The sequence below is a fragment of the Mobula birostris genome, unplaced genomic scaffold (assembly GCF_030028105.1).
Source record: "Mobula birostris isolate sMobBir1 unplaced genomic scaffold, sMobBir1.hap1 scaffold_619, whole genome shotgun sequence".
NCBI classification, from domain to species: Eukaryota; Metazoa; Chordata; class Chondrichthyes; order Myliobatiformes; family Myliobatidae; genus Mobula; species Mobula birostris.
In genome coordinates, this window is record NW_027278339.1 from 67,051 (window position 1) to 91,496 (window position 24,446).

General features: G+C 51.5%; 2 protein-coding genes across 4 annotated transcripts in view; both read left to right on the forward strand.

Moving 5' to 3' along the window:
- Nucleotides 1-2,089: 2,089 nt before the first annotated feature.
- The window catches only part of LOC140193618 (apoptotic chromatin condensation inducer in the nucleus-like), a 38,827-nt gene continuing 16,470 nt past the window's right edge, over nucleotides 2,090-24,446 (forward strand). The window contains exons 1-5 of one of the 3 annotated variants that reach the window (XM_072250777.1): nucleotides 2,090-2,151; nucleotides 7,864-7,975; nucleotides 13,090-13,132; nucleotides 23,782-23,915; nucleotides 24,192-24,362. In XM_072250777.1, the coding sequence (XP_072106878.1) occupies nucleotides 7,883-7,975; nucleotides 13,090-13,132; nucleotides 23,782-23,915; nucleotides 24,192-24,362 (441 nt within the window). In that variant the 5' untranslated portion in view covers nucleotides 2,090-2,151; nucleotides 7,864-7,882. Of the gene's footprint in view, nucleotides 2,152-2,177; nucleotides 2,243-7,863; nucleotides 7,976-10,294; nucleotides 12,308-13,089; nucleotides 13,133-23,781; nucleotides 23,916-24,191; nucleotides 24,363-24,446 lie in introns of those variants that run through there. The other 2 variants (XM_072250778.1, XM_072250776.1) reach the window with 2 other exon arrangements.
- Nucleotides 8,927-11,739, forward strand: LOC140193620 (uncharacterized; the record flags this gene model as incomplete). Its single annotated transcript, XM_072250779.1, has 3 exons — nucleotides 8,927-10,141; nucleotides 10,500-10,793; nucleotides 11,533-11,739. Coding segments are annotated over 3 exons (1,716 nt in total), but the record flags the coding sequence as incomplete, so codon positions are not given.

The following is a 24,446-nucleotide window of genomic DNA, read 5'->3' on the forward strand; positions in this document are numbered from 1 at the left end:
CTCCCGTCTCCACCCCTCCCTCTCCTCACAACCATCACTCCCTCTCACCCCCTCACAATTACCCCCCTCTCCCTGTCATAATTACCCCCTCCTCCACCACCTCCCCCTTCCCTAACACCTCCCTCCCTCCACACCCTCCCCCTCTCAAAATTACCTGCTTCCTTTTCCACACCCTTTCCCCCTCACGCCACCCCAACCCCTTCCCCTTCACGCCCGCCCCCTTCCCCCTCACACCCACCCGCATTCCCCTCACACTCGCCCCCTCCCCCTCCCTTTCCTCCTCCCCTCCTCTCTCCCTCCTCCCCTCCTCTCCCCCTCCTCCTCCCCTCCCCCTCCCCCCTCCCCCCCTCCTCTCTCCCTCCTCCTCCCCCCCTCTCTCCCTCCCCTCCTCCCCTCCCCCCTCCCCTCCTCCCCTCCCCTCCCCCCTCCCCTCCCCTCCCCCCTCTCCTCCCCTCCCCCCTCCTCTCCTCCCCCCTCCCTTCCCCTCCCCCTCTCCTCCCTTCCCCTCCCCCTCTCCTCTCCTCTCTTCCCCCTCTCCTCTCCCCCCTCCTCCCCCCCCTCACGCCGGTCCCCTTTCCCCTCCCTTCCCCCCTCACACCGGCCCCCTTTCCCCTTCTACGCCGGCCCCCTTGCCCCCCTCATGCCGGCCCCCTTTCCCCTCTCATGCCGGCCCCCTTGCCCCCCTCACGCCGGCCCCCTTTCCCCTCCCTTCCCCCTCACGCCGGCCCCCTTTCCCCTCCCTTCCCCCCTCACGCCGCCCCCCTTTCCCCTCCCTTCCCCCCTCACGCCGGCCCCCTTTCCCCTCACTCCCCCCCTCACGCCGCCCCCCTTTCCCCTCCCTCCCCCCTCACGCCGGCCCCCTTTCCCCTCCCTCCCCCCCCTTACGCCGGCTACGCCGGCCCCCTTGCCCCCTCACGCCGGCCCCCTTTCCCCTCCCTCCCCCCCTCACGCCGGCCCCCTTTCCCCTCCCTCCCCCCCTCACGCCGGCCCCCTTTCCCCTCCCTCCCCCCCCTTACGCCGGCTACGCCGGCCCCCTTGCCCCCTCACGCCGGCCCCCTTTCCCCTCCCTCCCCCCCTCACGCCGGCCCCCTTTCCCCTCCCTCCCCCCCTCACGCCGGCCCCCTTTCCCCTCCCTCCCCCCCTCACGCCGCCCCCCTTTCCCCTCCCTCCCCCCTCACGCCGGCCCCCTTTCCCCTCTCTCCCCCCCCTCGCGCCGGCCCCCTTGCCCCCTCACGCCGGCCCCCTTTCCCCTCCCTCCCCCCCTCACGCCGGCCCCCTTTCCCCTCCCTCCCCCCCTCACGCCGGCCCCCTTTCCCCTCCCTCCCCCCCTCACGCCGGCCTCCTTTCCCCTCACTCCCCCCCTCACGCCGCCCCCCTTTCCCCTCCCTCCCCCCTCACGCCGGCCCCCTTTCCCCTCTCTCCCCCCCCTCGCGCCGGCCCCCTTGCCCCCCTCACACCAGCCCCCTTTCCCCTTCTTCGCCGGCCCCCTTGCCCCCCTCACGCCGGCCCCCTTTCCCCCCCCTCACGCCGGCCCCCTTTCCCCTCCCTCCCCCCCTCACGCCGGCCCCCTTTCCCCTCCCTCCCCCCGCTCACGCCGGCCCCTTTTCCTTCCCTCCCCCCCCTCACGCCGGCCCCCTTTCCCCCCCCTCACGCCGGCCCCCTTTCCCCCCCCCTCACGCCGGCCCCCTTTCCCCTCCCTCCCCCTGCTCACGCCGGCCCCTTTTCCTTCCCTCCCCCCCCTCACGCCGGCCCCCTTGCCCCCCCCCTCACGCCGGCCCCCTTTCCCCTCCCTCCCCCCCTCACGCCGGCCCCCTTTCCCCTCCCTCCCCCCCTCACGCCGGCCCCCTTTCCCCTCCCTCCCCCCCTCACGCCGGCCCCCTTTCCCCTCCCTCCCCCCGCTCACGCCGGCCCCCTTTCCCCTCCCTCCTCCCCCTCACGCCGGCCCCTTTTCCTTCCCTCTTACTCTCTCTACCACCTCACGGCTCCCGTTCCCCTTCCTCTGCCGGTTTCTGCCAACAGGCGCGCTGCGGCCACCCGGGGCGGGCTGCGCTCTGATTGGCGGAGCGCGGGGTCCTTCGACCGGGCGTGTGGCGGCGGTAAGATGGCGGCGGTCAGACAGTGAGGGCGACGGACGGAGGGGGAGGGAGCGGGGTAAGGGGAACGGAGGGTCTGGGGTGTGAGTGGCTCAGTGGGAGAGTCGATGGTTGTGTTGTGGGGTGTGTTCGAGAGAGACGCAGAGTGGGTACGTGTGGGACCGAGGGGAGCGGGAGGAACGGGGTTGATGTGGAGGGTGGGATGAACAGAAGAAAGGGAGGGGTGAACGGGAAAAGAGAGGGGGAGGTGAATAAGGAAGGGGAGGAGTTGAGGGGAAAATGGGGATGAAAAGGAAGGGAGGATGCCTGAAGACGGCAGGAGTAAGGTTGAGAGGAAGAGAGGGATGCAGAGTCAGGTAAATGAGGAATAACGGGGAAGGTGAGAAGGAAAGGGGTTTGGTGGGAGATGGTGACCTGAAAGAGGGAGAAAGGGGAGAAAAGGTGAGGGAGAGTGGAGGTTAAATGATAGGGTGGAAGAAGGGATGAGTGAAGAAAGAAGGAATGAAGTAGGGTTATAGTGGAAGGAGGGGCGATGATGAGGAAAGGGTGGGGGGGCTCAGTGGAGATTAAGTTAGAGTGAGAGATGGAGATGGAAGGGAGGACAGGAGATGAAATGGGAGAAGGGGTTAAGGATAGAGTAAGGGGAGGTATGGGGGGAGAAGGGTGGGATGGTTGGACATGAGATGGGTGAGTGAGAGGAGGAGTTGAGGGGAAGAAGTATTGAAGGAGGGGGCGATGGAAGAAAAAGGGGATGGTGAGGGGTTTAGGGTGACGGGGAAAATGAGAGAAACCAATGGGGAACATCGGAAAGATGAATTTGAAATTTGTAAATGTGTTTTTGTTGTGACAAAGTGCAAAACAGTGAAATCATTTTGATTTGCATGCCATACAGAACATTTCTTCACACCAATACATAGGGAAAAAAATAACTGAATGTAGAATAAAGTGTGACAGATACAGAGAAAGTGAGGTACAGGCAGACAATGAGGTGCAAAAGTCATGACGGGGTAGATTGTGAGGTCAAGACTCCATCTCATTGTTCAATAATGGGGAGCTTGAGCCTAGAGGTATGCGCTTTCAGGCTTTTTTATCTTCTACTCAATGGGAGGGGGAGAAGGGAGACTCTCTGGAGTAGGTATTGACTTCGATTTTGCTGGCTGCTTTACTGAGGCAGTGATGAGTGTAGACAGAGTCCATGGAGGAGGGATGGTTTCTGTGATGTCTCGAGCTGTGTCCACAAGTCGCGGGCAGAGCAGTTGCTGTAGTAAGACATGATGTATTAGGGTACAATGCTTTCTGTGGTGCACTAATAAATATTGGTAAGCGAGGTGGAGAGTGGCAATATTAGAAAGGGAGAGAAAACCTAGAACATTACAGCACAGTGTAGCCGCCGGCCGACGAGGTTGTACCTCACTTGACCTGCTCTAAGATCAATCTAACACTTTCCTCCACATAACCCTCATTTATGTGACTATTTTAGAGTTTCTTATATATTTCTAATGTTTCTGCCTCTACCACTACCTCTGGTAGGGTGTTCTACTCTCTGTATAAAAAAAGTCATCTCTGACATGCCCCCTGTACTTTCCTCCAATCACCTTAAAATTGTGCCCTCTTGTATTAGCCACTTCCACCCTGGGGGAGAAAAGTCTCTGGCCGTCTACTAGATCTGTGGCTCTTCTCATTTTATACGTTCTCTATCAAGTCATTGTTGTTCACTCCAGAGAGAAGAACTGTAGCTTGCTCAACCTGTCTTCTTAAGACATGCTCACTAATCCAGAAAATTTCTAAAACTTCCACGTCCTTCCAATAATGAGGCAACCGGAACTGAACACACTACTCCAGGAGCGGTCAAGCCAGGGTTTTACAGAGCTGCAACATACCTCGGGACTCTTGAACTCACTCCCCAAACTAGCGAAAGTTACACCTTCATAACAACCCTATCAACTCGCGCAGCGCCTCTGAGGGATCAGTGGGCATGGATCCGAAGATCCTTCTGTTCCTCCACACTGTTGAGAATTCTGCCTTCAACTTTGACCTTACTTCACACTTTTCTGGTTGTACTCCATCTGCCACTTCTGAGCCCAGCTGTGTGTCCATTGTGACCTATGACAGCCTTCTGCACTCTCCACAACTCTGCCAACTTTGGTGTCATTTGCAAACTTACCAACCCACCCACCCACTTCCATCCAATTCAATTATAAAAATCACAAGGAGCAAAGATCCCAGAACAGAACCCTGCAGTGCACCATTAGCCACCAACCTCCAGGCAGAATACAACCAGCCTGGACTAGCCACTTCCGAATCTACACAGCCAACTTCCCTGGATCTCACGTCTTCTGATTTTCTGAATGATCCTACCATAAGGGGAACCTTATCAAATGTCTTACTAAATTCTGTATACACCACATCTACTGCTCTAACTTCAATGTGCTTTATCACATCCTCAGAGGATTCAGTCAAGCCTATGAGGTATGACATGCCCTTATACAGCTATACTGACTATCCTTAATCAGACTGTGTTTCTCCAAATGCTCGTAAATCCTGTCTGAGAATCCTCTCCCATAATTTGCCCACCACGGAAGTAAGGCTCACCAGTCTGTAATTCCCAGGGTTATCCCGACTCCCTTTCTTGAATAAAGGAATAACATTTGCCTCCCACCAAACATTTGTACGGGCTCCTGTGGCCAGTGAGAACGCAAAGATCATCGCCAAAGGCGCAGCAATCTTTCCCTTTGCTTCCAAGTAGTATCCTGGGGTATATCCTGTACGACTTCAGAGACTTACCTATCCTGATATTTTTCAAAAGTTTCAGCACATCCTCTTTCTTAGCACTGACATGTTCTAGCATATCAGCCTGTTTTATGCTGTTCTCACATCAGCCAACGTCTCTCCCACTGGTGAATACTGAAGCAAAGTTCATTAAGGATCTTCTGTGACCCCAGGTACCTGTTTCTTCCTTTAACCCTATTTGGTCCTACACTCAGTCTAGTCATCCACCTGTTCACGTAAGTATAGAATGCTTTGGGGCTTTCCTTAACCCTACTCACCTAGGCCTTCTCATGTCCCCTTCTAGTTCTCCTAAGATCATTTTTAAGTTCCCTCCTGGCTACTTTTTAACTCTAGAGCCCTTTCTGGTCCTTGCTTCCTAAACCTTAAGTAAGCTTCTTTCTTCATCTTGATGAGGTGCTTCACATCTTTTGGCAATCGTGATTTCTTCACCCTATCATCCTTTCCTTAGTTTGATGAGACCCACCTATCTAGAACCCAATGCAAATGCTCGCTAAACAACTCTGCATTTCCATTGTGCATTTCCCTGCTCACATAAATAACATCGTAATTGCCCCTCCCCGAATTAAATACTTCCCCATACTGTGTGCTCCTAACCCTATCCAAGGTTATGGTAAAGGTTAGGGGAATGGGAAATCAGAGTACGAGAGACAGACAAACAGATGGAGAATATCCAAGAGAGAGACGGACAGAGAGGGACAGGCAGACAGATGGGGAATATCAGAGAGAGAGAGAGATAAAGAGTATCAGAGGGACAGGTAGATAGATGGGGAATATCACAGAGAGAGAGAGACGAAGATAGGAAGTATCGGAGAGAGTGACAGACAAACATGGGGAAAATCAGAGAGAGATGGAGAAAGTCATAGACGGAGAGTATGAGAGAGAGACGGAGATGGGGAGTATCAGAGACAGAGATGTGCCTCATCTATGGAGATGAGGAGTATCGGAGAGAGATGGAGATGGAAAGAGAGATGGGGAGTGTTGGAGAGAGAAACTGTCGGAGACAGAGATAGGGAGCATTAGTGGGGGAGATAACATTAGGGAATATCAGAGAAAGGAGGAGAGAGAGGTATGGGCAATATCAAAGAGACAGGAAAATATATGAGAGGGGAAATACTGAGTGAAGTCCCCATTCCTGTTCCAGAGAAGGTGATCCTCAGTAACTGCAGCGGCAGAGTAAGGCTTCCTCCTCATCCCATCCTAGTGTCGGCGAAGGATGGATTTGGCAGCTACAGGGTTAACCCTGGCTGAGCCCCTCCCCCTCCCTGTCTCTCTAAGCCGCACTGCCTTCCTTCGTCATGGCGGGCAGAGCAGAAGAGAGCCTCTGCAGCGTTAAATAATAGAGCGGTGTCGGGCTAGGAGCCTGCCCATCCGGGTAGCAGGTGAGGCCATCCATGGGTGCACGGTCCCCTTCCCTCCCCACCCCTGCCCTCCCCCATCCCCTAAAGCCCACACAGCTTACAAAACCCTCACCGCACAGTGGGCAGATGAATGGGGGAAAGGACAGAATAGGAGCCTCCTGCTGAGCCTGGTGCTGCCAGCGCTCGCACTCTCTCTCTCTCTCTCCTTGTTTCTCCCTCCAACTCTGTTTTCTTCCTGATTCTTCCTCCCACCTCCCATCTCTGTCCTCACCACCACCCTGTCCTGTCCCATCCAGACCATTCCCCGTTCTCCATGTCACCCCCTTCCCCTCCCCCTCCCCCTCCCCCTCCCCATCCCCTCTGTCCTTCCCCCCTTTCCTGTCTTCCACTCCTCTCTTTCTGTCCTTGTCCTTTAACCTCTCACCCATGCCCTCTGTCCTTCCACCTCCCAATGTCCTATTCCCCGTTCCTTCTCCCCTCCCACTACCCTTCCCTCCTTCCTGTGCCCCTCCATCTTCCCCTCTCCCTCCCTCCCCATTCCCCCTCCCTCTCCATTTACCCCCCCTCCCCATTCCCCTCCCCTTTCCTGATTCCCCCTCCACCCACCCCCTCCACTCTACCCTCCAACCCATCCCCCACTCCCTCCGCCCCTCCACCCCCACCTTCTCCCCCTCTACCCATCCCCATCCACCCTACCCTCCCCCTCCCCCTCTCCTCCCTCCCCTCCCCCTCTCCTCCCTCCCCTCCCCCTCTCCTCCCTCCCCTCCCCCTCTCCTTCCTCCCCTCCCCCCCTCTCTCCCCTCCCCCCCTCTCCCCCCTCCACCCTCCCTCCCCCCTCCCTCTCTCCGCTCTCCCCCTCCCTCTCTCCCCTCTCCCCCTCCCCTCCTCCCCCTCCCCTTCCCTCTCCCCCTCTCCTCCTCCCCCCTCTCCCACCTCCCCTCCCCCCTGAGGACAGGGTGGGCAATGGTGTGGAAATCTGAATACTAATGTGGTTTCCATGGGGAGGTGGACGGGGATTAAGATTTGGACTATCAGCGTATGTGCATTTGTGTCTGTGTGACAAAGTGGGAGGGAGCGGGAGGGAATGAGTGTGTGTGATATGTGTATGTGTGGGAAAGAGGTGATGGGTGTGTGGGAGAAAGAGATGTGACTGTGTGTATATGTGATCATGCACGAGAGTCAAAATCTCAACATTACTGAACCTGTACATCTCAGGACTGTAATGAGGTCTGTATTTCAGGAACATAACAGGGATCTGTATAACTCAGGAGTGTGCCAAGAGTTTGAGTATCTCGGGACTGTAACACTCTGTGTATCTGAGGAGTGTGACAGGGTCTGTGTATCCCAGGAATGTAACAGGGTCTGTGTATCTGAGGAATGTAACAGGGTCTGTATATCTCGGGAGTGTGACAGGGTCTGTGTATCTGAGGAATGTAACAGGGTCTGTGTATCTTGGGAGTGTAACGGAGTCTCTATCTCAGGAGCGTGACGGGGGTCTGCGTATGTCTCCGGAGTCTATTATCTCCCTGCCGCAGGAGCTGGAGGGGTCGGGGTTTGAATTTGCCTAGATCATGCCATTGACCTAGGTAACCCCCTTAATCTGGCTCTGCTCTCCCCGACAGAGAACAAAAGCACCCCGCCATGGAGAACGAGCCTGGCGCAGAGTGCGATCCCAGTGCCCTTCCACCCCAGCAGCTGAGTGAAGAGGGCCTCCCCGAGGGAGACAAGAGAGAGGTAAGGAGGGGGAGCAGCGGGGAGGGCTGTCTGAGGTACGGGCTTGAGGAGATGGGGGTGGGGTCAAAGGTTATGGGTGGGTGGGGCGTCATCGTATGTGGGTGGAGGAGTGGGGGTTGGTAGTTAGTGTGGGTGGGTCCAGCAGGCACTGGGTTAATACTGGGTGGGAGGTGGGTGCCATGCTTCCCCCTCCCCTCCCCTCCACCCAGCTTCCCTCCCCTCCCCTCTCCAAGAGACCTGGTCGTCACAGGTCAGGGAAGGGTTCATGAACTCCAGTACTTACTTCCAGACCAGTGGTGGTGAGCTCAGAGAGTCTCTCCCACCATTCCTGGGTCATCGGGAGGCTCCTGACGAGCCCCCCTCCCCTGCCCTGTCCTTAAATCCCCTTCCACTCTCCTCTGTCTCTGCATTCCCCCCCCCGCAACCCTCTACATTCCCTTCATCCCCTGTCCGCGTTTACATCCCCTTCATCTCTGTCCCCATCTTCATCCCCTTCATCCCCGTCCCCATCTCCGTCTACAACCACTTCATCCCCCGTCCCACTCCACACCCCCTTCATCACCCGTCCCCGTTCCCATCTTCATCCCCGTCCCCGTCTACACCCCCTTCATCCCCGTCCCCGTCTACATCCACTTCATCCCCGTCCCCACCCCCTTAATCCCCGTCCCTATCTACAGCCCCTTCATCCCCGTCCCCGTCTACACCCCCTTCATCCCCTTCATCCCCTTCCCCATCTCCGTCTACAACCACTTCATCCCCCGTCCCACTCCACACCCCCTTCATCACCCGTCCCTGTTCCCATCTTCATCCCCGTCCCCGTCTACACCCCCTTCATCCCCGTCCCCGTCTACATCCACTTCATCCCCGTCCCCACCCCCTTAATCCCCGTCCCTATCTACAGCCCCTTCATCCCTGTCCCCGTCTACACCCCCTTAATCCCCGTACCTATCTACAGCCCCTTCATCCCTGTCCCCGTCTACACCCCCTTCATCCCCTTCCCCATCTCCGTCTACAACCACTTCATCCCCCGTCCCACTCCACACCCCCTTCATCACCCGTCCCCGTTCCCATCTTTATCCCCTTTATGCCCATCTTCATCCTCTTCATCCCCGTCCCTGTCTACACCCCCTTCATCCCCGTCCCCACCCCCTTCATCCCCGTCCCCACCCCCTTCATCCCCGTCCCCGTCTACACCCCCTTCATCCCCCGTCTACGCCCCCTGAATCCCCATCCCTGTCTACACCCCCTTCATCCCCTTCTTCATCCCCGTCCCCATCACCGTCTACAACCACTTCATCCCCTGACCCCCTCCACACCCCCTTCATCATCCGTCCCCGTTCCCATCTTCATCCCCATCCCCGTCCCCGTCTACACCCCCTTCATCCCCGTCCCCATCTACAACCCCCTGAATCCCCGTCCCCGTCTACACCGCCTTCATCCCCGTCCCCTTCTACACCCCCTGAATCCCCATCCCCATCTTCATCCCCGTCCCCATCTTCATCCCCCCTCGCCATCTTCATCCCCCGTCCCCATCTACACCCCCTTCATCCCCGTCCCCATCTTCATCCCCCCTCGCCATCTTCATTCCCCGTCCCCGTCGACACCCCCTTCATCCTCTGTCCCCACCCCCTTCATCCCCTGTCCCCGTCTACATCTACGTCCCCGTCTACGCCCCCGTCCCCGTCTACACCCCCTTCATCCCCGTCCCCGTCTACATCCCCTTCATCCCCGTCCCCACCCCCTTCATCCCCGTCCCCATCTACATCCCCTTCATCCCCGTTCCCGTCTACACCCCCCTTCATCCCCGTCCCCGTCTACTCCCCCTTCATCCCCGTCCCCGTCTACATCCCCTTCATCCCCCGTCTACACCCTCTTCATCTCTCCATCTCTCCCCACTCTCCTCGATCATCTCCCCTGTCGTTACCATCTCACTATCAGCTAACTCTTACCTATTCCCGCTCCATCACCTGGGCCTCTCCCTGCCCTTGTGCTTGCCTCTTCCACACAGTAATTCAACTGCGGGGAGCGGTCATTTCAACCCTCCCCCCCCCCCCCCCCCGACACCCCATCTCCTTCCTTCCCCTTGTCTCAACCAGGTCCGGGGTGGTGAGGAGGGCTTCTGGGTGCTGGCTGGCTGGTCCATCTCTGGCCTGGGACGGTGGTGGGGTGGGGCCAGGTGGCGGAGGGGTGGAGGGGGTTTGGGGAAGGATGGGAGGTGCAGGGGAGGGGGAGGAGGTGCTGAGCTGATGTGTTGAGTGGGGCTCCTTCAGCTCCAGAGTGAACCTGTCAACCATGCTGTGTATGCTGTTACCACAATAGCCCCAGATAAGCCCCATGACTACTCCACTGACCATCCTGTTGGACTTGGGCCTAGTCAGAGCAAAAAGCCTCCGGCACGTGCACAGCGAGAGAGAGGGAGAGAAAGAAAGATGGTGAGAGAGAGAGAGAGTGAGAGAGAGAAAAGGGGGTGTGCGTGTGCATTCCCCCTGATTCCACCCACACCCCCTCACCCCTGCCCCCCCAGCCCCGCAATAAGCAACACACTGGCCAAGAAGGCCCTCCCACCAGCACCCAGGAGGAGGAAGGGGGTCAGTCGACGCATCAGAAGCTGTTCGAGAAACCACTCGCCTTCCAGGGGAGGGAACAGACACTGGCCGATGGTCACACGTTGTGGCAATCTGCCTCTGTGCCTGCGTCGGAGACAGAAACTTCGCTGCCTTCTCCAGCTCCCGGCATCCCACTGCTCGAAGAAGTAGCCGTCCTCCTAAGGAGGAAGAAGACACTGGCAGATGGTCACACGTTGTGGTGGTCTGCCTTTGTGAGTGCATCAGAGAGAGAGAGAGAGACAAAGATTCTGCCAACTTCTCCAGCCTCCCCCTGCAGCCCCTTCACCCGCCAGTCGCCTTCCCGGGGAGGGAGCAGACAGATGGTCACACGTTTTTGCAGATTGTGTTCGTGTGCTGATCAGAGACAGACTCCACCATCTTCTCCAGCTCCTTCCACCCCACTGCTCGAAGACCAGCCATTTTCTCAAGGAAGGGAGAAGACACCGGCGGATGGTCACACGTTGTGGCGATCTGCTTTTGTGTGTGCACCAGCGACAGAGACTCCCCACCCTCCCTCCAGCCACTGCTCGAAGACCAGCCACCTTCCTGGGGAGGAGGCGGACGGATAGATGCACGTTGTGGTGGTGGTGGTCCATTTGTGTGTACGTCATGAAAAGACAGAGACCCCACCATCTTCTCCAGCCTCCCTCCATCCCATTGCTCGGAGAATCAACTGTATCCCCTCAGAGGGAGTGGATGGTCACACACTGTGGCAGTCTGCGTCAGAGAGAGACAAGGCTCCGTCACCATCTCCAGCCTCTCCCTGTACTCCCTCCATACACTGCTCAAAGAACAAGCCATCTTCCTGGGAAGGGAACAGACTGGCGGACACACGTTGTGGTGGTCTGCCTTTGTGTGTGCATCATGGAGAGGCAGAGGCTTCCACCTTCTCCAGCCTCCCGCTGCTCAAGGAACTGGCTGTATTCCCGGGGAGGCAGCGGATGATCACAGGTTGTGGCGATCTCCGTCATCAACTTCGGCAGAGCGAACTGGGATGCAGGAGGCGCACAGACTGGCAGCTTTTCGAACTGTCGGCGAGGGGAGATGGCTTCGGTGACCGTCTCCTGGTCCACGGCCCTGTCTTCCTGCCCCGCTCGCACACTGCAACCGTGCGGTGGGGACAGGAGGAATCCCACCAGCGAGGATTGCTGCCCCTGAGCCACGAGCCGGCAGGCAAAGAGGAAAGCTGCCACACACAGAGTCGCAAGGACAGAGGCTTCCTCCAGTCGGTGAGAGAGATGGACGCAGAGAGAGCAAGAGGGGTGGGGGGGGTGCCGCAGTCTACACTGACTAACAGACTGACCACCGACCCCCACCTCCAACCAGGAGCCCCCTCCTTCACATCTCCGTCTTTTCCGAGGGAGGCACTACCATGGACTCCATCCTGGCCGTTTCAGCCTTCTCAGCCGAATACAAAATTGTGGGACTTTTCAGCAAAAGAAGCGAAGCATTTGGCTGCTCCACCCTCCCTTCTCCCCACACAGCCCCGTCTCACCCACCTCCTCCTCCTCCGGCCGGAGACTGGACTGGGCACCGAGACTCTCGCTCACCGGAACTGACTCTTTTTCTCGAGAATGCGTGTGTCACCCTCCCTCACGGAGCGTTAAAACTCACATCTCACTGCACCACTTATCAGTGGGGGCCCCACTCTGTTTGGACTGTTGCCTATACACAGTACACAGGAGTGCGACTGAGTGCCAGCTCAAGGCATTGCACTGAAGACCAGGTGTGAAAGGGTACCTGGAACATTTGTCATTTCATAAGTTCTTTCTCTTTGATTTTAATCTGTATTTAAAAGCTTATTTTCCATGTTATATCTTAAAGACAAGTAATTCAGCAAAGATTTTAATTTCTTTATTTTATGCCAGAGAGGCAAAGAAACACCTTATAGTAATTTTTTTTTGTTAAAACAATGGAACGTTTGTTAGTTTAACAGCTGAATGGGCTGGGGTTTTGATGTAAGGGGTGGTCATGGATGAGGGATTTGGTGTTAGCAGGATGTGGGGGGGTGGTGGTGTTAGGAACTTGGTTGTGGGGTTGGGGAGGTGGGGTCTTGGGGGAGAGAACGGCACTGGCCCCCTTGTTCCTGGAGGGAGAAGGGTGGGGGAAAGGGGGAGAGAATCATTATTGAGCAAATTAAAGTACAATTTCATAAATGGTCGGCATTCACAGGGGATGGAGTTTGGAGGGAATACGGGGCAGGGAGCTGGGGTGAGGGGCTCCCCAGGCTCCGAGGCTCCTCTCCCCTCCCAGAGGAGTGGGGGGGGGGGTGGTGATCCCTCGAGGAGGGGTGGGGGAGATTAGCAGAGGCTACACCGGGTGTACAGGGAACCAGTGTCGTTCTCCCCCTGGCCAGGGCATTTGAGGGTGGGGGGGCTGGAGGGTGGGGGTCCGCGAGAAGGGCAGGGGGAGGATGCTGAGGCTGAGCACTAAGCCAGCCTGCCCCTCCCCATGGCCTCACGCACCGTTCCCCTCCCCCTCCCCTCGGGGGTCTTCTTTCTGTTGCAGAGCACAGTGCCAAAGGCCTTCAAGAGGAAGATCTCGGTGGTTTGTGAGTACCTCGCGTTGTCTGCTGTCTGTCCTCAACCTCCACCTCATTGTAGCTGAGGCCTCCCAGTCCCACCCAGAGTCTCATCGAGGGGAGGGAGCCGGTTCAGTCTGGGTCCAAGAAGTGGCAGGTCAAGTGATACTGGGGAAAGGGTTTCAGTGTGACGGGATGTTTTGGAGAGAACTTTATTCTGTGTCTAACCGCAGGAGTGCATGATGGGACGGTGTGAGGGAGCTTCACTCTGTTTCTAACTCTAGGATTGTGTGCTGGGACGATGGGGAGGGAGTTTCACTCTGTGTCTGACCCTGGGAGTGTGTGATGGGACGGTGTGGAGGGAGCTTCACTCTCTGTCCGACCCCGGGAGTGTGTGATGGGACGGTGTGGAGGGAGCTTCACTCTCTGTCTGACCCCGGGAGTGTGTGATGGGACGGTGTGGAGGGAGATTCACTGTGTATGTGACCCCGGGATTGTGTGATGGGATGATGTGGAGGGAGTTTCACTCTCTGTCCGACCCCGGGAGTGTGTGATGGGACGGTGTGGAGGGAGCTTCACTCTCTGTCTGACCCCGGGAGTGTGTGATGGGACGGTGTGGAGGGAGATTCACTGTGTATGTGACCCCGGGATTGTGTGATGGGATGATGTGGAGGGAGTTTCACTCTGTGTCTGACCCCAGGAGTGTGTGATGGGACGGTGTGGAGGGAGCTTCACTCTGTGTCTGACCCTGGGAGTGTGTGATGGGACAGTGTGGAGGGAGCTTCACTCTGTGTCTGACCCTGGGAGTGTGTGATGGGACGGTGTGGAGGGAGCTTCACTCTGTGTCTGACCCCGGGAGTGTGTGATGGGACAGTGTGGAGGGAGTTTCACTCTGTGTCTGACCCTGGGAGTGTGTGATGGGACGGTGTGGAGGGAGCCTCATTAGTGGCACTCTAGTGAATGCTAGTGCTGTTGGGGAGGATTTCAACTAATATGGTAGGAGAACAGGAATCTCTGCAGAAAGTATGCTAATAGAGTGGAATACAGACAAAGGACAGAAAGATTACTGGGTTATAAAAGGACAATGAGTGTAGGTGCGCTCATAGTATTTGAAACAAAGGTCAGTCAGCCCAGCGGTAGAAAGGAGTAGAACTCATTGGCCCTTTCAAAAAGTATGGTTGCAGGGTGTGGCGGTTTGGAAATTAAATGTTCGAGAGCATCAGGTAAGGGAGGTGGGAGAGTGTTCCTAACTAATGATGAGACCAGGACTGTCGAGAGAGACGATGTGAGATCCAGCGAGCAGGATGTTTGGTAGAGACGAGGAATGGGAAAAAGGAGGGTAATCACTGGGGAGAGTGTGAAAAGGGTCACCGAATGAGAATCAGTTTATTATCACTGCTGTATGTGGGGCAAGTTATTTCGTGGCAGTGGCATGGTGCAATAGATTTAAAAAATTTTGGTGTGTTACAATAAGGAAAAGTGCAAACGAGGAATAGCGAGGTTCATGGAACAATGGGAAATCATTACAGTGATCCAGGCAATAAACCTGGAAATGCGATGCATTTACAAGTGGAACGGCAGTTGTCATGGTGACTTTAACTTACACATAGATTGAGCAAATCAAGTTGTTCACAACAATCTTACGGAGAACCTCACGAAATGTAATAACTTTCTTGATCAGCAGTGTTACTGAACCTACAGGGGAAAATGTTATCCTAGATCTGGCTTGTGCAATGACACAGGTTAAATTAATCTTGTCATTAGGTTTCCTTTTGGAAAAAGCATCCAAGTGTGACTGAATTTCTCGCACAATGGGAGGATGCGATACCTTAACCTTCAACCAGTGTATTATATCTAAAGAAGCGAGACTGCAACAAGATGAGGGAGGATCTAGCTAGCCTAGACTGCGAACACAGACCATGTGATTGGACAATTGAGGAACAGTGGAAGACGTTCTAAGACCGTTTCCCAACTGGGGTGGGGGGTGGGGGTCCATGGCATAAAAAAAGCTGAGGAACCTCTTTTATAAGAGATTTTTCACAGTGCTCAACAAAAGTATGTGCCAGCTAAAAGCAAGGACAGTCGGGATTTAGAGAACCCTCGTTCACTCAGGAAATAAAGGAAAGCATCAAATTAGAAGCATACAAAGTCACCGAGGGTAGCGGGAACCTGGAAGACTGGGGAAACTTGAAGTAATAAAGAAGTGGAAAATAGATTACGAAAGAAAATAAGTCTGAGATCTAAAAAGAATAACAATTTCTATAATTATAAAAAGCAGATAAGGGTGATTAAACTGAACATAGGTCCCTTGGGGGATGAGAAGAGGGTTTAATATGGGTCATGTGGAAATGGCTGAGGAACAAGGGTGGGAGCTTCAGTACATGGAAATACAATGTTGTGGCCATTACAGAGACTTGGCTCTCACGAGGGCAGGAATGGCTGCTGGATTTTTTGAGGTTTAGATGTTTCAAAAGGGATGGAGAGGGAGCTAAAAGAGGTGGAGGAGTGGTATTGCTAATCAGGGATAGTATCACAGCTGCAGAAAGGGAGGACGTCAGCTGAGTCAGTGTGGGAGGAAGACAATAAGACATGGAATTAGACTATTCACCCTATTGAGTCTGTCTGCCATTCCATCCTGGCTGATTTATTAGTTCCCCTCAATCCCTTCTCCCTGTAACCTTTGACACCTGACTAATCAAGAACCTATCAACCTCCACTTTAAAAATACTCAATGACTTGTTCTCCACAGCCACCTGTGAAAATGAATTCCAGCAATTCATGACCTGGCTAAGGAAATTCCTCCCCATCTCTGTTCTTAATGGACATCCTTCTAGTTTGAGGCTGTGCCCTCTGGTCCTAGACTCTCCCAATACCTTAAAGCCGCTAGTCCTCTTCAAATGTATGCGAACCTTGCAATTGCCGCCTTTACCACTAATTCAACCTGCAAGTTAATCTTCCAGAAACCCTACACAAGGACTCCCTAGTCCATTTACACCTCTGATTTTTGAATTTTCTTTTCATTTAAAAAATATTCTACTCCTTATTCCTTCTGCCACTTCTGCCCGTTCTGCCCATTCTTCCAACTTGTCTGAATCTATCTGTAGACTCCCTGCTTCCTCAACACAATTTATCCCTCCATCTATCTTCATACCATCCACAGACTTGGCCAATTATGTCATCAAAGTCATTGATATACAGTGCCTATAAAGTATTCACCCCCTTTGAAAGTTTACATGTTTTATTGTTTTACAACATTAAATCACAGTAGATTTAATTTGGGTTTTTTGAAACTGATCAATAGAAAAATACTCTTTCACATCAAAGTGAAAGTAGATTTCTACAAAGTTATCTAAAATATTCACAAATATAAAACACAAAATAATTGGGTAAGTATTCACTCCTTTCAAGTCAGTATTTAGTAGATGTACCTTTGGCAGCAATTACAGCCTTGAGTCTCTATAGATAGGTCTCTATCAGCTTTGCACATCTGGACACTTCAATTCTTCCTCATTCTTCTTTACAAAACTGCTCAAGCTCTGTCAGATTACATGGGGAACATGAATGAGCAGCCTTTTTCAAGTCCAGACACAAATTGAGTTCTGAACTCTGACTTGGCCACTCAAGGACATCAACTGTTCTGTTTTTAAAGCATTCCTGTGTAGCTTTGGCTCTATGCTGGGGGTCATTGTCTTGCTGGAAACCGAATCTTCTCCCAAGTTGCAGTTCTCTTGCAGACTGCATCAGGATTTCCCTGTATTTTGCTGCATTCATTTTACCCTCTACCTTCACAAGCCTTCCAGGGCCTGCTGCAGTGAAGCATCCCCACAGCATGAGAAAGCCACCACCATGCTTCACGGTAGGGATGGTGTGTTTTTGATGATGTGCAGTGTTCGGCTAATGCTAAACATAGCATTTAGGCTGATGGCCAGAAAGCTCGATTTTGGTTTCATCAGATCATGGAACTTTTTCTAGTTGACTTCAGATTCTCCTACATGCTTTCTGGCAAACCTAGCCAAGATTTCATGTGTGTTTTTTTCAACAGTTGTTTTCTCTTTGCCACTTGCCCATAAAACTGCGACTGGTGAAGCACCTAGGCAACAGTTGTTGTCTGCGCAGTCTCTCCCATCTCAGCCACTGAAGCTTGTAACTCCTCCAGAGTTGTCATAGGTCACTTGGTGGCCTCCCTCACTAGTCCCCTTCTTGCATGGTCACTTAGATTTTGAGGATGACCTGCTCCAGGCAGATTTACAGCTGTGCCATATTTCCATTTCTTGATGATTAATTTTATTGTACTCCAAGTGATATTCAGTAACTTGGAATCTTTTGTCTTCATGGTGTAGTTTTTGCCAGAATACTGACTCATCAGCAGTTGGACCTTCTAGATACAGGTGTATTTTTACTACTGTCAATTGAAACATCTTGACTGCACACAATGATCACCATTTAACTAATTATGCATTTTCTAAAATCAGTTGGCTGCACCAGTGATAATTTGGTGTGTTATTATTGTAATTAATTTAGATCACTTTGTAGAGCTCTGTTTTCACTTTGATACGAAAGATCTTTTTCTGTTGATCAGTGTAAAAAAAAAAGCCAAACTAAATCCACTGTGATTCAATGTTGTAAAATAAAACATGAAAACTTCCAAGTTGGGAGAGGGCGTGAATACTTTTTATAGGCACTGTAAGACATGAAAAGAAGCGGTCCGAACTCCAGTTCCTGCAGAACACCACTAGTCACCAGCAGCCAACAGAAAAGGCCACCTTTATTCCCACTCTTTGCCTTCTGTCAGTCAGCCAATCTTCTATTCATGCTAGTATCTTTCCTGTAATACCAGGAGCTGTTATCTTGTTAAGTAGCCTCATATGCAGTACTTTATCAAAAGCCTTCTGAAAGTCTTAATTAAACAACATCCACTGGCTGTCCTTTGTCTATACTGCCAGTTATTTCCTCAAAGATTTCCAACAGATTTGTCAGGTAAGATTTCCCCTCAAGGAAGCCATGCTGATTTTGGTCTATTTTATCATGTGCCTCCAAGTACCCTGAAACCTCATCCTTAATAATCAACTCTAACATCTTCCCAACCACTGAAGTCAGGTTAACTGGCCTATAAATTATAATTTACTTTCTTCTGCCTCCCTCTTAAAGAGTGGAGTGACATCCGCAATTTTCCAGTCCTCTGGAACCATTCCAGAATCTAGTGGTTCTTGAAAGATCATTACAAATGCCTCCTCAATCTCTTCAGCCGCCTCTTTCAGAACCCTGAGGTGTAGTTCATCTGGTCCAGGTGACTTATCTACCTTCAGACCTTTCAGTTTCCCAAATACCTTCTCCTTAGTAATAGCAACAACACTCACTGCTGCCCGCTGACACACTCAAATTTCTGGTATTCTGCTAGTGCCTTTCACAGTGAAGACTGATGCAAAATACTTATTAAGTTCCTCCTCTAGTTCTTTGCCCCTCCCCCAATTACTACCTCTCCAGTTCATTTTCCTGTGGTCAGATATTCACTCCTACCTGCCTTTTACTCTTTATATATTTGAGAACCAATTTTGGATTATTGACTAGCTTCCCTTCATATTTCATCTTTTCTCCCATCATGGTTTTTTAGTTGCCTTCTGATGGTTTTTAAAACCTTCGCAATCCTCTAACTTCCCCCTAATTTTTGCTATATCATATGCTCTCTCCTTTGCTTTTATTCTCTCTCTGACTTCCCTTGTCAGACACATCTGCCCTTTAGAATACTTCTTCATCCTTGGGATGTGTCTGTCCTGTGCCTTCCAAATTGTCCCCAGAAACTACAGCCATTGTTGTTTTGCTGTTATCCCTGCTAGTGTCCCCTTCCAATCAACTATGTCCAGCCCCTTCTAATGCCCCTGTAATTCCCTTTACTCCACTGTAATACTGATACATATTTTCTCCATTTCAGGGTGCAGGGTGAATTCTATCATATTGTGATCACTGCCTCCTAAGGGTTCCTCTACCACAGGGGTTCCCAACCTATGGGTTCCTTTGCTTAATGGTATTGGTCCATCATTATAAAAAAAGGTTGGGAACCTTAAGCTGTCTAATCAAATCTCGTTCATTACACAACACCCAATCCAGAATTGCCCTAGTGGGCTCAGCCACAAGCTGCTCTAAAAAGCCATCTGGCAGGTGTTCTGCAAATTCTCTCCCTTGGGATCCAGCACCAACCTGATTTTCACAGTCTACCTACGTATTGAAATCCCCTATGACTATCGTACATGCCTTTTCTGTCTCCCTTTATATCCCACAGGGAAGGAGTAATCACTCTTGGGACTATTTTATAGATCTCCCCAGTAGCAACAGATTAACAGATGGGAGGCAGATTTTGGAACTGCAAAAATAGAAGGCTTGTTGTCATGGTTGACTTCAAATTCCCTAATGCTGATTAGCACCCCTTTTGTGCAAAAGGTTTAGATGGGGCAGAATGTATTAAGTCTGTCCAGGAAGGATTTCTGACACAATATGTGGACAGGCCAAGAAGAGGAGAGGCCATACTAGATCTAGTACTAGGCAATGAATCTGGTCAAGATGATAGATTTTGGTGGGTGAGCATTACAGAGATGGTGATCACAGCTCCTACCCTTACCATGGCATTGGATGGGAATAGGAGCAGACAGTATGGAAAAATATTTCATTGGGGAGGGCGAATTATGATGTTATTAGGCAGGAACTTGGGAGCGTAAATTGGGAACAGATTTACCCAGGAAAATGCAAAATAGAAATGTGAACGTGGCTTAGAGAGCACATGCAGGGGGCTCTGCATATTCTTGTCTCATTGAGGCAGGGAAAGGATGGTAGAGTAATGCATGTTGACAAGAGAAGTGGAACATTTAGTCAGAAGGAAGAGGTACAGGAAACAAAGATCATTCAGGGCAGGGGTAGCCAGGAAGGAACTTAAGAAGGGACAAGATAGCTAGAAAGGGACGGAAGGTGGCCTTGGCAAATAGGATTAGGGAAAAAACCCCAAGGAATTGTAAGTGTATGATAAGAATAGGAGGATGACTAGAGCGAGCATAGTCAGATTATGAATAAAAGAGGGAACAGGTGCCTGGAGTTGGTGGAGGTCCTTAAAGAATACTCTGACCTGAGTCACACAGGGGTGCCCAGACCCCTCAGTTAATAGTAAGGAGCCTCGACGAATGTGAAGACAGGCTTATATGCAGGAACATTATCAGTGTTGAGAAAGAAGATGTACTGGAACTTTAGGAAAACATTGTTAAGATAATTTTCCAGGGTACGGTTGCAAGAAAAAGTTTATGATCCATTTGCATTTACCTGGTTTTCTGCATTAATTACTCATAAAATGTGGTCTGATCTTCATCTAAGTCACAATAATAGACAAACACAATCTGCCTAAGCTAAAAACTTTTAACCAACAATTGTACTTTTCATGTCATTATTGTATAGATTGTTTAATCATTCACAGTCCAGCCTGGAAAAATGTGAACCTTTGTATTTAATAACTGGTAGAACCTCCTTTAGCAGCAATAACCTCCTCTAAGCGTATGCTGTAGCTGATGATCAGACTTGTACAACAGCAAGGTTATTGCATTTGCATGTACAGCCCTCTTCAGGTCGTGCCACAGCATTTCAGTTGGGTTAAGCTCTGGACTCTGACTTGGCCATTCCAAAACATGAATTTTCTTCTTCTTAAACCATTCTGTTGTTGATTAACTCTTGTGTTTCAGATCATTGTCTTGTTGCATCATCCAACTTCTATTAAGCTTCAGGTGATGGACTGCTACCCTGACGTTCTCCTGTAAAATGTCTTGATACAATTTTGAATTCATTTTTCAATCAACGATTGCAAGTTGATCCGGCCCTGAGATAGCAAAGCAACCCCAACCCATGATGCTCCTTCCACCATGCTTCACAGTTGGGATGAGGTTTCAGTGTTGGTGTGCGCTTTTTCCTCCAAACATGGTGGTGTGCGTTTCTGCGAAAAAGTTCAACTTCTGTCTCATCTGCCAACAGAACATTGTCCCAGGAGCATTGTGGAACATCTGGGCGGTCTTTTGCAAACTCAGGACTTGCAGCAATGGTTTTTTTTTGGAGAGCAGTGGTTTCCTCCATGGCGGCCTTCTATGAACACCATTGTTGTTGTGTTTTTCTTATGGTGGACACACGAACAGAGACTTAGCAAGTTCTCGAGATTTCTGCAGGTCTTTTGCTGTTAACCTTGGACCAACCATTGCTCTCGGCAAGAAATTTTTACACGGCCATAAAACTGCACCGTACTGTAAATGTTTGTAATATGCATACTATGAATATTTCAAAAGAAAATTCAGAACTCACATATTTTTGATTTTATTTATAATTGAAGGGTATAACGATATATAGTATAACAAAGAAAATATGTCAAGTTTTGTAAGTTTCTCTCTGTCTTATTTACAATCCATTGTCTATAAACACTGTCCAGACTAACTTTGCATCAGATGAAAGATGCATCTTAATGCTCATTAGATCATCCACATGCTCCACTTCTAGTCTATTTCTGGATTTACATTTGATTGAGTTCATAAGACTGAATCCATGTTGGTAGCCAGCATTAGAAGCATGAAATGTTCCAGTGATGTCAGCAAGAATTGGCAGTTCTTCAAATTCTTCATTGCTAAGCACATAGTTCAACATATCTGTGGATGTCTTAATTGAACCAGTCTTAACTTTCTCAGAAACAACAGATTTGAAATCACAGTACTGCTGCGATATTTTTGAAGCAGTGCTTTTGTCGTACATGCAATACTGTGCAAAAGTCTTGGGTGCACACATAGCTGGGTGCTTAAGACATTTGCACAGTACTGTATATTGGTTAAAATAGGAAGGTGGTTGGGAAACAGAAATAAGAGTACTTAGCTTTGTATTAAATCAGTAGTATTAACTTATTTGGTATCTGAAAAGATATAATATACAGTACTGTGCAAAAGTCTTAGCCACCCTAGCTGTATATATGTACCTCTGACTTCTGCACAGTATTGTAAAAGGATATTCCAGCTGCGTAGCATTTGTGCATGGGCGCATTTCGCTTATGCGCGGCCACACACCCGCACATCTTGGAAGGATCAGTGATTCAGAGAAGCATAGTCTGATTAGGGATAGTCAGCTTGGCTTTGTGAGAGGCAGATCATGCCTCGCAAGCCTGAATGAATTACTTGAGGAAGTGACAGAGCACGTTGAGGATGGTAGAGCAGTGGATGTTGTGTATCATGTTCCCCATAATAGGCTCATTCATAAACGATTTAGAAGGGGGACACAGTTGCACAGTGTGTATCTAAGTCTGCTGGTGACACTAAACCGAGTGGAAAAGCAAATTGTGCAGAGGATGCAGTGAGTGTAGAATGATAGGTTAAGGTCTGGCAAATGGGGTACAATGTTGCGAGATTATCCACTTTGGAAAGAAAAATAGAGCATCAGATTGTTGTTTAAATGGTGAAAGAATACAGTATGCTTTTGTGCCGAGAGAATTGGGAGCCCTTGTGCATGAATCACAGAAGACTGGTTTGCAGATGCAAGTTTATCAAGAAGGCAAATGGAATGTTGGCCTTCATTGCCAGAGCGATTGAATTTCAGAGCTGGGGGAGTTTATTCTGCAACTCCATAGGGTACCGGTGAGGCCACATCTGGGGCACTGCACGGAGCTCTGCTCTCCTTACTAGAGGAGAGAAATGCTGGCTTTGGAGGGGTGCTGATGAGGTTCATCTGGTTGATTTTGGGAGATGAGAGATTGAGTCACCACTTGCTGGGGGGCTATATTAGCATAGAATTTAGCACAACACGATTACACTTCGGGGTGTCGAAGTTTGGAGGTCCGTTCTGACGTCGTCTGTATGTCTTCCCTGTGGAATATGAGGAGTTTCTCCGGTTTCCTCTCACGGTCCAAAGACATACCGGTTAGAAGGCTAATTGGTCATTGTAAATTGTCCCATGATTAGGCTGGGATTAAATCAGGGGTTGTCGGGCACTGTGACACGAGGGGTTAGAAGGGCCTTTTCGGCATTGTTTCTCTAAAAACAAAATAAACTTCAGAAGAATGAGAGAACACCTTATAGAGACAGAGTTGATTCTATTTGTAGGTGAGAATAGAACTAGTGAACATAACGTCAAGATGCAGCGGATTAAATTTAAGAAGAAGATGAGGAAAAACAGCTTTCACCAGATTATAGTGATTCTGGAACTCTCTGCCCAGAGAAGCTGTAGGAGCTACCTTATTATTTATAGCTAACACACAGTTAGGTAGATTTCTACATAGGGGAATTACGGGTTATGGGGAAAAGGCAGGGAGGTGTGACCAAGTCCATGGCCAGATCAGTCATGATCTGATTGGATGGCCTAGTAATGCTCATATTTCTTATTGTCTTCTGTGTCTGACCATGGAAGTGTGTGATAGGATGGTGGGGAGTGAGATTCGTTCTGTGTCTGTCTCCGGGAGTGTGTGATGGGACGGTCTGGAGGGAGTTTCACTCTGTCTGTCCCCGGGAGTGTGTGATGGGACGGTGTGGAGGGAGTTGCACTCTGTGTCTGACCCCGGGGGTGTGTGATGGGACGGTGTGAGGAAACGTTACCCAGTGTGAGCAGTGATGTGTCCCTGTGCCTGAGTAGATACGTTAGGGGTGGGTAATTAGTTGTGACTGAACTGACTGTGCCTCTATCCCCAGCCGCCAGTAAGGTTGGGCCAGTGAGCAGTGGGGACTCGGATAGCAGCCAGCCCGCCCGCAAACGGCGGTGGGGATCCAGTACCGTGGCCACACAGAAGAAACCCTCCATCAGCATCACCACAGAGTCCCTGAAGGTGAGGGCTGAATGCTACTGCTGACCTGGTGTCTAATGTATGCAAACCCCTCATCTCCCCATTGCCAGTGTCACCATTCGCCCTCACCTCCTCCCTAACCCCTCCCCGCCCAACCCCTCACCTTCATTCACCCCCAGTCCTCGCGCCTTCCTCTCCCCTCACAAACACTCGCTCGCCCCCCCCCCCCCCCATTACCTTCCTCTCCCACGATGCACCCCAGTCTGTGTGCTGTGCGTCCGGGCTGGACGGGCATCTCTGACTGTGGGCTCTCTCCAGAACCTGATGCCGGAGATGAAACCGGCGCTGGGGGCCGTGCCCAGCCCGGGCCAGGAAGTGGTGGTGGAGCTGCACCCAGACGATGCCCGCATCTCCGAGGAAGAGGGCGAGAGGGCCGAGGAAAAGGGCAGCCAGGACCGGGGACTGAAGATACGGCGCACTGTTACGCAGGTATCCATGGCCCATCTCCCCTCCCTTCTGCTGATCTTTTCCTCTCCCTCTCCCCATCTCCACTCCTTCTCATCTCCCTCACCA